Source organism: Crocodylus siamensis, chromosome 4, assembly GCF_052110815.1.
Source record: "Crocodylus siamensis isolate JL-2025a chromosome 4, ASM5211081v1, whole genome shotgun sequence".
NCBI classification, from domain to species: Eukaryota; Metazoa; Chordata; order Crocodylia; family Crocodylidae; genus Crocodylus; species Crocodylus siamensis.
The window spans coordinates 206,693,817-206,707,531 of record NC_143398.1 but is presented as its reverse complement, the minus strand read 5'-3'; the positions used below and the strand labels follow the sequence as shown (position 1 = coordinate 206,707,531).

The 13,715-nt window shown below is 39.8% G+C and overlaps 1 protein-coding gene across 2 annotated transcripts in view; it reads left to right on the top strand.

Moving 5' to 3' along the window:
• The window catches only part of BBS5 (Bardet-Biedl syndrome 5), a 31,612-nt gene extending 17,916 nt beyond the window's left edge, over positions 1 to 13,696 (top strand). Inside the window, exons 4-12 of one of the 2 annotated variants that reach the window (XM_090045533.1) lie at positions 1,488 to 1,537; positions 1,948 to 2,075; positions 4,853 to 4,988; positions 5,863 to 5,958; positions 6,351 to 6,413; positions 8,056 to 8,190; positions 8,302 to 8,385; positions 11,399 to 11,422; positions 13,566 to 13,696. In XM_090045533.1, coding sequence (XP_089901659.1) covers positions 1,488 to 1,537; positions 1,948 to 2,075; positions 4,853 to 4,988; positions 5,863 to 5,958; positions 6,351 to 6,413; positions 8,056 to 8,190; positions 8,302 to 8,385; positions 11,399 to 11,422; positions 13,566 to 13,574 — 725 coding nt within the window. In that variant the 3' untranslated portion in view covers positions 13,575 to 13,696. Of the gene's footprint in view, positions 1 to 1,487; positions 1,538 to 1,947; positions 2,076 to 4,852; positions 4,989 to 5,862; positions 5,959 to 6,350; positions 6,414 to 8,055; positions 8,191 to 8,301; positions 8,386 to 11,398; positions 11,423 to 11,577; positions 12,782 to 13,565 lie in introns of those variants that run through there. The other variant, XM_090045532.1, reaches the window with a different exon arrangement.
• The last annotated feature ends 19 nt before the right edge of the window (positions 13,697 to 13,715 follow it).

Sequence of the window (13,715 nt, the reverse complement as noted above, 5' to 3'; positions counted from 1 at the left end):
AAACTTTAAAATTATAAAAATGTATAGCAATAAACCTACTCTACGTAATCTTGAGCTGCATTACATATTATATACTATGGTGGATCTTGTCTTTCTTGGATAGTTTAAGTCGGGGGTGTCATGTATGCATCCTGCAGAATCTAGCCCAAGGAGCCACTCTCTGTAGCCTGCTGGTCTACTCACATGATTGGGGTGTTAAGTGGCCTGCTACAGAATGGCAGTCAGTGGCAGGATAGTAAGTGAGGGCTGACACAGCCCTGTTTTGCTGGTTACCACTGTCATAGCCCTACCTCCCCAGCCACTGGTCTCTCACGCCCCCTGCTGGAGCCAGAGCTGGAGCTGATGCTGTGGCAGAGAGCGCACATTGACAGCAGTTCTGGCTCTGGTACACAGCAGTGGCAACTCCACCTGTCTGGAGCACACCGGTGCTGGAGTCAGCACTGTGGGCTCTAGTCTAGAACCAGAGCTGCCACTGTCACCACAGGCTCTGCTTTGCAGCCGGAGCTGCCACCAGTGACAGCTTCCTTGTGTCCTGGTCTGAATCAGCTGCTGCCACAGCAGCTTCTCCATGCCCTGGTCTGGATTTAGCCTTCAAGGAGGCCCAAAGCACACGGTAACTTTGACACCTGTGAGTTCTGGCCCAGGGCACAAGATGAGTGTGACTTAATAACTTAAACCACAGATGTCATGATCTTGTCATGTGCCCTCCCCCAGATTTGTGTGCGGGGTGTGGGCAGACTGCCCACTGTGGCTTGGGGCTGGATGCACCAGACTCTTCCCCGTGAAGGGGCTAGGCTGGGGCTGTGCTCGGGATGGGCAGCAGTGGTGCTGGGATGGAGGGCTACAGAGTGAGCTACAGCAACTCCAAAATTCCCTGTAGCCACCCCTCCCAGCACCACCACTGCCCAGCGCTCTGCTGGGAAGAGGCTGGCGCAGCCCCTGACTCCAAACTGCAGCAGGCAGCCTGCCCTTTCCTTGCGCACACACATAGGGGGCACATGTCCCCTATACCTGCCCTGGGGGTGCACACAGTGGCAGGGAACTGCACTCCCTTCCCACCCACCCTGTACCCCCCAGCGAAGCTACCTGCGGGTCCATCCCACTCCCAAGGTCACATTCACCGCCCTGGCTGGGCAGCTCCTACTCCAGCCCCACTCCCTCCCTCACTGTGGGGCCTCAATTTGCACCCCCATGCCCCTTCCCTGTCCTCTGCCCCTCATCCCCCACAGACTGGTATCGGATCAGTATCGGCTGATATTGCTGATTTAATAATCGATCATTGGTATCAGCCAAGAAAATCTTTATTGATGCACTCCTAGTTCTGAGGCCTGGTGTGTCCCTCATGAAAATTGTTCAGCTAGCCCATAGGCATTTGTTTCTCACAATCAGCATCTAGAGCTCTATTCTAAGAAATCATATTGTTTTGTGTTACTTTTTTATCACAACAAAATAATGTTCAAATTGTGCATTTTCTTCTTATTTTTTAGCTGTTGGTTACAACTGCATAATAAATATAACTACAAGAACTGCTAACTCAGTAAGTTTCAAATATACTTTTAAAACTATTACAAGAAGCTGTAAAATATCACATACACTTGCTGCATTAAATTTCAAAGTTAACTTTTACTTATACATATTGAAACCTTATTTTTTTAAAAATATTACAATGTATTTCATTTTGTAAGAACACTGGAATGTCAGAACACTGGAAAATGAAGAGTGAAATCTCGTCCAGGAGACATCAAGATTTCACTCTTGCTAAAACTCCTGTTGATTACAGTGGGATCAGGATTTCGCTTTAAATTATTAGACTTATAATATTTATTTTGGTTTAAATTCCATTTTGATTATTGCTTCCATTTGGATTATTGATTCCATGTGTAGTTTATAATCAAGATAGTGTAATGTAATGTCAAAATGTTAAATACCAAAAACTTTTTCTTGCAGAAATTACGAGGCCAGACTGAAGCTCTTTATATATTAACTAAATGTAACAATACACGATTTGAGTTCATATTCACCAATGTGGTTCCTGGAAGTCCCAGACTCTTCACTTCAGTCATTGCCGTACACAGGTAACTTACTTAAATCTGTGTTTGATGGTTTTGAAACTATAGTAGGTTAAGTACATAAACAGAATTTGAGATTACTATCTCTGAAGCTCCCTGACCATACTCATCCACACTTAAATTCACAGAAGTATTCTAAATAGGCAAGAAATCCTTGGAGAAAACGAGAAAAAACTATTTGAGCTTCATTACAATGAATAAAAAACATAAAATGTGTATCAATCATATATGTAATGCCTGGCCAGGGATTTCATCATCCCTTCTAATTTGTTCAGAACTTGAACCCAAATCTGAATATTGGCTGGGTAAAGAGTACCCCTTTCTCCCCCATACAAATCTAAGGAATATATGCTCTTGTAACTGAATACTATCAACTCTTAAATTCTTCCAATAATTAAACTTCTTTTTTGATGAGTCATCAAATACTTTGCTTAATTATATGTTTGGTTTAAATAAAATTAGCTAGTTGATTTAGGTCATTGAGATTTTGTAATTTGTTTGAATACAAAAGCTTAATTTCTATTAAGATTTTAAGCTTTTTGAATTCCAAATACGTAACTTCTCTTGGGATAAAATCTGACATTAAACAATACTTTTAGTTAGAGTAATTTATAGTAGGAGTGAACCACCTTGCGTAAACCAATGATGAAATCCTGGCCTTACTGACATAGGGGCAAAATTCCATTAACATCAGGAGGGCCAGAATTTCACACCTAAACAATAAATCATCTTAATATGAATGTGTCTAATGACATTAACCTTAATCTGTATCATGTACCTATTTAACAGTTGTGGAATAGTGACTTGCATATATACACCTTACACACACAGAATGTTTGTGCCTTGATCTGAGTGAAATTGAATGTTACTCAGTGTCAACACTGTATATTGTATTTTCTGATGCATAAGCAGCATCTGTACCTAAAATCTCTGCTCCCTCAACATAAAATTATAGGAAAAGATTATTATATATTTTATTCATAGATTCTTAGATGTAGGGGATGGAAGGGACCTCACAAGATCTTCAGGTCCAACCCCCCTGCACTTGGACACAAAAGACTGCTGAGGTCAGATGACTCCAGCTACGTACACGTCCAGTTGCCTTTTGATCTCCAGGGTAGATGATTGTACCACCTCTGGGAGGTGTCTGTTCCAGACCCTGGACACTCAAACCATAAAGAAATTTTTCCTTATGTCCAATCTGAAGCGATCTTCTGGTAGTTTGTGTCCATTGGTCTTCGTCTTCCCCTGGGGTGCCTTGATGAACAGATGCATCGGGGCCTGAGGGAACATGTCCCTTATATATTTATAGGCTGCCTCCAAGTCCTCTCTTCTCCAAACTGACAGCCCCAAGTCTTTCAGCCTCTCCTCATATGACCTGGTCTCTAGGGCTCTAATCACGCGTGTGGCCCTCCTTTGGACTACTCTCAAACTTCTCCACATCCTTCTTGAAGTGGGGTGCCCAGAACTGGATGCAGTACTCCAGCTGTGGCCTTACCAAAGCCAAGTAGAGCAGGAGGATGACATTCTTAGTCTTGCTTGAGATGCAGTGGTAGATGCAGGCCAGTGTCTTATTTGCTTTGCCAGCTATGGCATCGCACTAGTGGCTCATGTTCATTCTGTGGTCTGTCATGACCCCCAGGTCTCTTTCAGTTGTGGTGCAGGCAAGTGTAACACCTCCGAGCCTGTAAATGTATTGTGGATTATATCTCCCCAGATGGAGTGCTTTATATTTTTATGTGTTAAACTTTTATTGCAATGATTTCACTTATTTTTCATTATGTAGCTTTGTTGTAAGACAGTGGACATTAGGAGGAACTTCTTCACAGTTAGAGTGGCCAGAATCTGGAATGGGCTCCTAAGGGAGGTGGTGCTCTCCCCTACTCTGGGAGTCTTCAAGAGGAGGCTGGATAGGCATCTGGCTGGGGTCATCTGAACCCAGCACTCTTTCTTGGCTATGCAGGGGGTCAGACTCCATCTGTTGAGGTCCCTTCTCACCCTAACATCTATGAATCTATGAAAAACCAGTGGATCTTGATCCACCAGTAGATCTTGGAGCCTCTTGGAGTTGATCCAAGGCTGGGGTAGGGGCTGAGTGCCCACATACATGCACATGCATGCCCCAGCCCAGCAAGTCAGTCCATGGGGGGGGAGGGGGCAGGGGCTAGATCAAGGCCTCCGTGGTGAGGGCCAGTGCTGCAGAGGCAGGAGCAGGGGTAAGTTGAGTGGGGCCCAAGATGGGTGGGACTTACCTGCTGGGGAGGCGCATCCCCAAATTTATTTTTTCTCCCTGTGCCTCGATCTACCCCCTTCCCTCCCCACAGATTTACCTACTGGGCAACGGCACATGGTAAATCTTGGGTTGATTTTAAATGCCAAAGGTGTTTGCCTACTTAAAAAGCTTGGAGACCATTGTTGTATGAGATGCACCTTATTTTAGGGGGAGAAAGCATCTTATAACTGAAAAATATGGTATATGTGAACATAGGTTTTTAAGCCTGAGATGACAGAACTGTAAGGTGAAGAAAAATACAGGATGCATGGTTAAGGTGCAAAGACCAAAAACAGTCTAGCTAAAATATAATTTAAACAACTAGCTTTGTGTTTTTAAAGAAAAATGAAATACAATTATTATATTCAATGAAGCCTTATGAATATTGCTCTAGTTGTATAATATGGATAAGTGACATGGTAAATGTGGACTGTTTTACTGTCTATGCTAATGTGAACTATGACAAACATTGAAATAGTCAGCTTTATGCCTGCATGTTTCTTATTTGTAGAGCTTATGAAACTTCTAAAATGTACCGTGATCTTAAGCTCAGAAGTGCATTGATTCAAAACAAGCAGCTGAGATTATTACCTCAAGAACAAGTATATGACAAAATCAACGGAGTCTGGAATTTATCTAGTGATCAGGTATAGTTAAAACAGGAGTATGTACAATTTTACTAAAATTATGGTTTGTTTTTTATCTTTCCTAGCAACTGTACTATTATAGTTCTCTAACCTCACAGGAATTATCTTTTGGTTCAGTTCATCAACTGGTTACATGAGAAGTTTATCCTGTATCTATGCCATTCAGTACAACAGAGTACTTTTCCTAGCAACCTGTAGTGGACATGACACATGCTGAGAGATATTTTCAGCTCATGTACAAGGAATTAGATACACAGCTTCTCTTAACAAGAAGTATTTGTGTGCCCGATTCTCTGTGTATCATCCTAAAAGTTACCTTGGTTCTTTAAAATGCAGGGCTGCCTGTTTGTACAACCTACTTATAATATTGCCTGCATGTTGTGTTTTAATTGCCAACAACTGAAAGCATTATAATGTAAGAATAGTTTTTGAAAGGTGAGAAAAGTAGTTGCAAGTGACCTGTAGAAGAACATGTCCCCCAGGGCACTTTTTATTTGTATTTGCTTGGGCCGTTAACCAAAATTAATGAACTGTGTTCCTTCCTATTCAATTTTTAGTCCAAAATGGATAAGAGATCCATGCTGACAAGTAAAAGATTGTTTTTGTCTATGTACCTTTGCCATATATCTCCACAATTGCCTAAGCTTAACTCGCATGCCATTGTACTTGTACAATTTACCAATTTGGAACTGCGCAACGAAGAACACTTGGAATCTTCATGTACTGCCTGTAGGTTTGCTGTGCTGTAGTTTGATCTGGCTATGCTGCAGTAATAAGAACTCCCCAGGGAGTTCACCACTTAAGGATGTGTCATTTAGAATGTAGAAGTCACAGTGGTCGTATTATTGAATTTTACATATCTGTTCTATTACAGGGAAATCTGGGGACATTTTTTATTACTAACGTGAGGATAGTTTGGCATGCAAATATGAATGACAGCTTTAACGTCAGTATACCATATCTGCAAATTGTAAGTATCTTAATGTCTCAATCCTGTTGAACCATATATATTTTATATAGCCCAAATTCTAACCTTCAGTTGACACTCAAGTTGTATTAATGTGAGCAGGAGTTGCATTCCCTTATTTGAGGAAAGAATTCAATCTCTATTAATAGTGGCTATAGAATATATTTACCTGTCCATATTCTTGGCAAAAACCCCAGGCTTCCTGGATCAGGGGGCAGAGCATGGCCAGTGATCTACATTCCTGACTTCAACACTGCATAATGTGCTGCCCTGATCTGAGGCATGTATGCTGTGCAGGATGGTTATTGCCAGGCATTAAAGATGGATAAACACAATTAGTATTATTTAGAAATATTTGTTAAATTTTTTACTGTTTCTTTTTCATTTACAATCAGCGTTCAATAAAGATTAGAGATTCAAAGTTTGGCTTGGCACTGGTCTTAGAAAGCTCTCAGCAGGTAAGAAAATTTAACAGCATTCTTTAGCTCCTTACATTTTTATCTATGTATGTAATTGTATAATGTAGTGCACTGCTTTTTGAACTATTAAACATCATTTTTTTTTACCTTGAATCAAGTGCTCTAGTGGCTGCGTAAGTCGTCAGTATCATGGTAAAGATGGAGAGAGTCCAGCAGAAGGGCAACAAAAATAATTAGGAGGCTTGGGGCACATGACTTCTGAAGAGAGGCTGAGGGAACTGGGCTTATTTAGTCTGCAGAAGAGAAGACTGAGGGGGGACTCAGTAGCAGCCTTCAACTACCTGAAGGGTGGTTCCAAAGAGGATGAAGCTGGACTGTTCTCAGTGGTAACAGATGACAGAAGAAGAAGAAATGTTCTCAAGTTGCAGCAAGGAAGGTTTAGGTTGGATATTAGGAAAAACTCTTGCTAGAGTTCACTCCAGTGGTGAAGCACTGGAATGGGTTACCTACGGGGGTGATAGAATCTTCATCCTTAGAGGTTTTTAAGGCCTGACTTAGTTTCATAGTTGTTAGGGGCTGGAAGGGACCTAACAGGTCATTGGGTCTAGCCCCCAGCACTTGGGCAGGAAAGACTGTTGGGATCAGACGACCCCAGCAAGAATAGTGTCAAGACACCTCTTGAAGATCACCAGGGTGGGTGACTGTACTCTGGGAGGGAGCCTGTTTCAAACCCTCAGCACTTGACTTGTAAAGAAGTGTTTCATTATGTCGAGCCTGAAGCAATCTTCAATTAGCTTGTGTCTGTTATTTCTTGTACTTCCCCGGGGGCCTTGGTGAAATGATGCTCTGCCAAGCCCTGATGTATGCCTCTGATATACTTGTAGGCTGCCACCAAGTCCCCTCTGAGTCTTCTCTTCTCCAGGCTGAACAGCCCCAAGTCTTTCAGCCTCTCCACATATGACCTGGTCTCTAGGCCTCTAATCATATGCATGGCCTTTCTTTGGACTCTCTCGAGCTTCTCCATATCCTTCTTGAAGAGCAGTGGCCAGAACTGGATGCAGTACTCCAGTTGCAGTCTCACCAAGTCTGAGCAGAGCAGGAGGATAACATCGTTGACAAAGCCCTGGCTGGAATGATTTAATTGGGGCTGGTCCTGCTTTGAGCAGGGGGTTGGACTAGATGACCTCCTGAGAACCTTTCCAACCCTCATTTTCTATGAATCTAAGATACAGCTTTTACTGAGGTCTCTCTCAGAATACAAATAAGCCACCATGTTAGCATGGCCTTTTTTTTAAAGTGTTTTGTTACAGAAGACCTCTAGCTTGAGTCATGATTGATTACTGTTACTAAAGAGCAGTTGAAACAAGACCATATTCTTAAAAAGAAAAACCTTTTTCGCTGTTTAATTGCCGTCTTAAAAGATTAGTAATTTTCTGCTCTTTGCTATTTCTGCTATTTGACTGTGTTCAGAAAAATACTTTTACATTTACTCTGTTGATTTATGAGGGCCAAAATTATAACCAGGTATATGTAGCCATTTGAAACGATGAAATATTCTATAAAAATCCAAATTATAAGTATTAACACAATGTTGTCTAGAGGAAAGTATTTGTATATTTTAAATAAGTGTCTTTTATATGATAAAAAAGTAATTCATCTGAGTATTTTTCTGTTCTTTTAGAGTGGAGGTTACGTACTTGGTTTTAAAATAGACCCCGTGGAGAAACTACAGGAAGCAGTAAAAGAAATAAATACATTGCACAGAGTTTACTCAGCTAACCCTATATTTGGAGTGGATTATGAAATGGAAGAAAAGGTAGTCTGTCCATTCAGCTCAAGAGGCTACATGCAGCATTATACTAACTGTACAAAAATGCATTAAACACATAATATATAAAAACATTTACTTCACTGTCTTAATTGACAGCCCCAGCCTCTTGAAGACCTGACAGTGGAACAGGTTCAGGATGATGTGGAAATAGAATCTGATGAACAGACAGATGCTTTTGTGGTAAGCTTCTCCAGAAAAAAATGTTGTTTGATTGTTTAAATATAAATTTCTTACAGAATTTGTTTTCCTATTAAAGGTAACAGCACACATAGAAGGACAGAGTCTAAGATTATATTGCATTCTTTCGTAGGCACACTACAACTTTCTTTAGGAAGAGCTATCTTGAAGGAAGTAGTTAAAAGTAGCAGTCACATGAAAATTGCAGTACCACTTAAGGTCTACCAAGGTCTGAATGTTTGTAGTACAATCAAATTATACAGTATATTAAAATATTTCTTCTTTAGGGTAGTCTGATATGACAGTAGAATGTTTAGAAAGCATTTGCCCCGGTAAGATTTTAGAAAAAAGGTGGTAAATGCTGTCCGTGACTTTCAATTCAAATAAATGAATAGCATCAACAATATTTATAAGAACTGTGTGAACTCAGGATCAGGGTCTATACAGCAAAAATATGAGAAAATTCTCCAGAGGACATATGGTTGACCTGGAGACCCCTGTGAATGTATGGGTTAAATTATAAATATAACTCACAGGGACTGTTTACTACCATGAGTGACAGGTGCTGGTCAACAAACCTGTCTCCCTTTGGGAAGCCCCAATGACTTTGGGCAGAGGAGTGCCTAAGAGTGGGGTAGTGGAACCCCCTGGGTAAAGGAAATGTCCCCAGAAAATTGGATGAGCCAGAATCCTTTTGGTCAGTGGTACCCACACTACTAGGACTCCTCCCATCCAGAAAAGGCACAGTCCCAGACACAATAAGCCAGGCACTTCCTTCAACTTGGAGTGGTGTTCCAGTTAGAAGCTGTAGCAAGCATGTACCAATCATCTTGACTTTCGTCTTGCCATTGGAGTCCTATGGACCCTGCTGAGAGAGAAGGTGGAGGGCCCATGGCTACCCCTTCCTTCTTTGTTCTGCCTAGGCATAAGCATCAGAAGTCTGTGCTCACCAGTCACTTGTCCTGGTGGGCAAGGACCCAGGCATTTGATAGCTCATATGTCCAAGTAGCCCTATTTATTGGTGGCCTATTTGCCCCAATCTGGGGAAGGCCCTAGAAAAGATGGGCTAAAAAAAAGGTTTCCTTCCAACTTCTTTTTCCCTGGCTCTAAACTAATCATTGTTTGTTGGAATGTTCGCACACTAACCGGACTTTGAAAAACAGCCATACTTGATAGAGAACTACATCAATTGGGTGTCGACATTGCAGCCCTCAATGGGACAAGAAACTGGATCATTAGATGAAGTAAACTGTCACTTCTGCTAGTCTGGGAAACCTGACAATGAGCCAAGGCAAACTTAACTCGTGTCTGGAACAACAAGCTGATAACCCAGAACACAAATGTGTCCATCTGTCAAGCTTGTATCCTCAGTTACCCTGCTTTATGACTGAAAGCTGGGTCACATAATCCAAGCAGCAGCAGAGGTTGAACAGCTTCCACCTTTGCTGTCTTGGAATAATCCTTAAAGTCACTTGGGATCAACGGATCACCAATAACAAGATCTTTGAGAGGACTGGCCCAATCTATGCAGACTACGTCAGACACTCGCAGGCTTTGCTAGCTGGGACACATGGAGCACATGCTTCAAGATCGTCTGCCAAAGACTGTGCTCTATGGCCAATTCAAGAACCACCCGCAATGCGGGGGAAGGCCCAAACTCCAATACAATGACAAGGTAAAGCAAGGTCTCAAGAAATTCAGCATTCCCACTGACAACTGGGAAAACCCTGCCCACAGCCACTCAGTCTGGAGAAATCGGGTCAAAGCTGGTACACTCACCGTGGAGAGCCATCAGAGAGCCCAGGCTGAGGCCCATAGGTGAGCCAGGAAATAGAATATGCTTCAACCTTCATCTGACAAGTGGACCTGTAGCCATTGTAGGAAGGCTTGCCGCTCATGCATTGGGCTTTTCTCCCACACAACTGCCACGCACGACTGACTGACATTGTCTCATCTCCCTTCATCTGTCAAGATGTTGGATAGCCGCAGGGACTGCTTACAGACATCACAAAAAACCCAGCACTTTATTGGCAGCTCAGCATGTCCCCACACTGAGTATAGCACATGTCCAGAGGAGACATCATGTTAGCTTAACTCAGCTCATCCAATGTCTATATGGATTTGGTGCTTCAGCAGGTCTTTTTGGCACTTTCATCTAATAGCTGATTGAATCAGTTTTAGGTAAAAGTACTAAAAAGCCCCATTGAAGCTCCCAAATAGATGCTGGGGAGCCAGGTCAAACTAACACACTTCCTCTTCTGGTAAAACAGTTTTTGTTTTTCACATCTGTCAGCACCCTCAGACAAACTTTTTAAAAATAGTAAAATGGAAATGTAGTGGGAAGAAGTGGGGGGCGGGGGTTGGAGAGGTTTATTTTTTTTGGTAGGGGGGAGGGGTGGTTCAGGATGGGGGGCTTGCTTAAATGTCTCTTACAGAAGCTGCCAAAATATAAATTGTCACAAATGATCTTTGGTGAGACTACAATGTTACCAATAAAGCTATTATCTTTTACCTTTTTTTCATATGTAACCACCCTGCACGTATAGTAGGAAGGAACAGTATGTTATCAGCACTGTCTCTGCTTTAACATTGTCTATTCATAAAATAATATTTCTTTCAAATTTTTCAACAAACTTCATTAGGACATATAAATAAAAAAGTTTTATTACAAATAATATAGTGGAAAAATTATGGATATAGATTATTTCCTGTTAATATTAGTCAGCCATTCCCTGATTGAAGCTTTGCATCGTTGATTTCAATAGAGAGTGAATATCTGGTCATATTAATAATATGAAAATAAAAGATTTTTCTAAAGACCGATATATCCAAAACAAATACTGTTTTCTACAGAAGGTATTTTGTTTTTTAAAAAAGTGTGTTTTAAATTGGAGGGTTTTTAATAGAACTGAGAAACCTGCATTTTCTGATTATAACTAAATGGCTAAAGTGTTGTTTAAAAGCAATTTATAAATCCATTTTGGGGTTTTGTTACACTCTTCCTCTCTTTCTGTAGGCTTACTTTGCTGATGGTAACAAGGTAAGAACAGTTTCCTGGTACTATAAATTGAACATTGTTTCAATATTGTTGTATTTCTGTATTGTCTGTATTTGTATACATTAAATATACTTAACTTTTTTGTTGGTCTTCCTCTTGCTCTTTTCTATCTGTCTCACTTCAAAAAAAAAACCCAGCAACAAGATCGGGAACCAGTATTTTCAGAAGAATTGGGACTTGCAGTAGAAAAATTGAAGGATGGTTTCACTCTGCAAGGACTCTGGGAAGTAATGGGTTGATTTCAATAAAGCATTGAAAACATGTATTAGTCATTATGTTCCCAGCAGATCTTTGTCATATTATTGAAACTATTTGAGTAACATCTAATGTATCAAAGAGAAGGAACAGTAAATATACTATGTAGTCAGGTTATATTTTTTAAAAAGGAATAGTAGAAACAGGTTATATGTTTGTAATATAATTGTATTTATTGTTTTGTTTTCATTTGTGCAGTTTTTGTTTCATTTAAATTATTAACTTATTTATACAAAAGAAATATATTCATCCATAATATGTGCATCCAAATAATATTTCCGTAGGCTCTCTCATAATGTGTTCTTAATGTTAGTTAAGAGAATAACAAGTGAGAGGATTTATTACTGAGTGTAAAGTACTGTATTTAGATGGAATAGTTGCATCATTTTGGTAGTATACTGAAAACATTTTGACAAAATACTGTAATATTGCAGGTATCTGTTAGCTTTCATATCATAAACTTAATAGAGTACATACCAGACATCGTGCCTGGTACATGTTCTTATCTAAATATTCCAAGACAGGGTTTGTTTGTTTGTTTTTTGTCAAAATACTGATATGTTTATTGGCCTTTGGTTTTAAGCAGGATAATCTGGAAAGAATCATGTACTACACTGCTTTTGCATCTGACACATCAGACATTTAGGCTGTTATATATTCCATGAAGAGAAATGAGTCATTTATTGTTTAAAAGGGAGATGCAGCTGTTATGTTTTCTAGTGAGATAAGACCTTATGTACTATTTTCTAAAAATGGAAAAAGTCAAATGAGCTATCCTTTCAGCTGTTGTTTTAGCAGCTGACTGCACCAATGACTTAACTGTTGTACGCAAAGGAAGAAAAGCCTGTTAAATATTGTAAAAATGTTCCATATTGAATGTATTTATTTTAAAAGATTTTAATAAGCTCTAAAAACATTCTTTCAAGCAACAAACACTGCATTGTAAAGTAGTAGGCAAACTTGTACTATACCATTGGTGTTAGTGTTTTGCTATTGATTTCTATGACAAGGTCAATCCCTTTGTCATAAGTTGTTCAACTTCTGTGTAACTAGGTTTAATAAAGACCTAAGCAGTCCTTGTCTGAATTCTGATTTTACTGAGGTGTATAAACATGATGTGATTGCCCATTTGTATGCAACCTCTAAACTCACTTCTAAACTTATTTTAACTATTCACAGAGTTTGTTTGGTTAATACAGACAAATACCTCTATCTCAATTTTTAGTTTGGTAATAATTGTTATTTAATAGGGAACTTCTGTGTAGTGGAATTGTCTTTAATTTTCTTTTGTACCTACTATGTTCATTTTAGTTTAACAGAATATACCTTTACTAATACCAATTTCCAAATTTTCCTAAAATGAAACTTAAATAATATGGGGGAGAGTATAGTGTATTCATTATTATTTATGAAATGTAACTTGGTGAGTTTGCGTTTAATATAATAACAGTGAATTTTTAGTTTGCAAACAAATGACGAAGTTAAAATCCAGTGTGAAACTAGAATATTTTATTAGATCTAGAGACTTTTTTCCCCCTCTGATGCTAGGGCATATTAAACCTAACAAAAACGTAACTGATACAAAGTTTTATTTATTTATTTATTTTTGGGTCAGGGGTCAGGGTCATGTCTCTGATTCATGCTTCAGTAAAATTCAGTTTAATGAGTAATATGTCCTGACTGTTTCTGGAAGTTTCTCTAAAATGTCTTGCTATGAATCCACTATGAATAGTTATCCAGCTGCCAACTTTAGCCTTTGCTCATAATACTTCTATTTCAAAGGATATATTTGACTCCTGGTTCATATCTGTTTCATTAAGGGCTGGATTCTGACACCCTTATTCATGTTGAGTAATCCTTTACTTTGCAGGTAGTTTGAATGAGTCTATGTAATGATGGCAAAATGAAGCCCCAGTGACTAAAAGCAACAGTTGTTTCTTTCAGTCTGACAGCTGCAAGCACAACGTTTCTCTTCACACCAACCATTCTAAATTCCAGCTTGTAAGTGTATGTACCTATA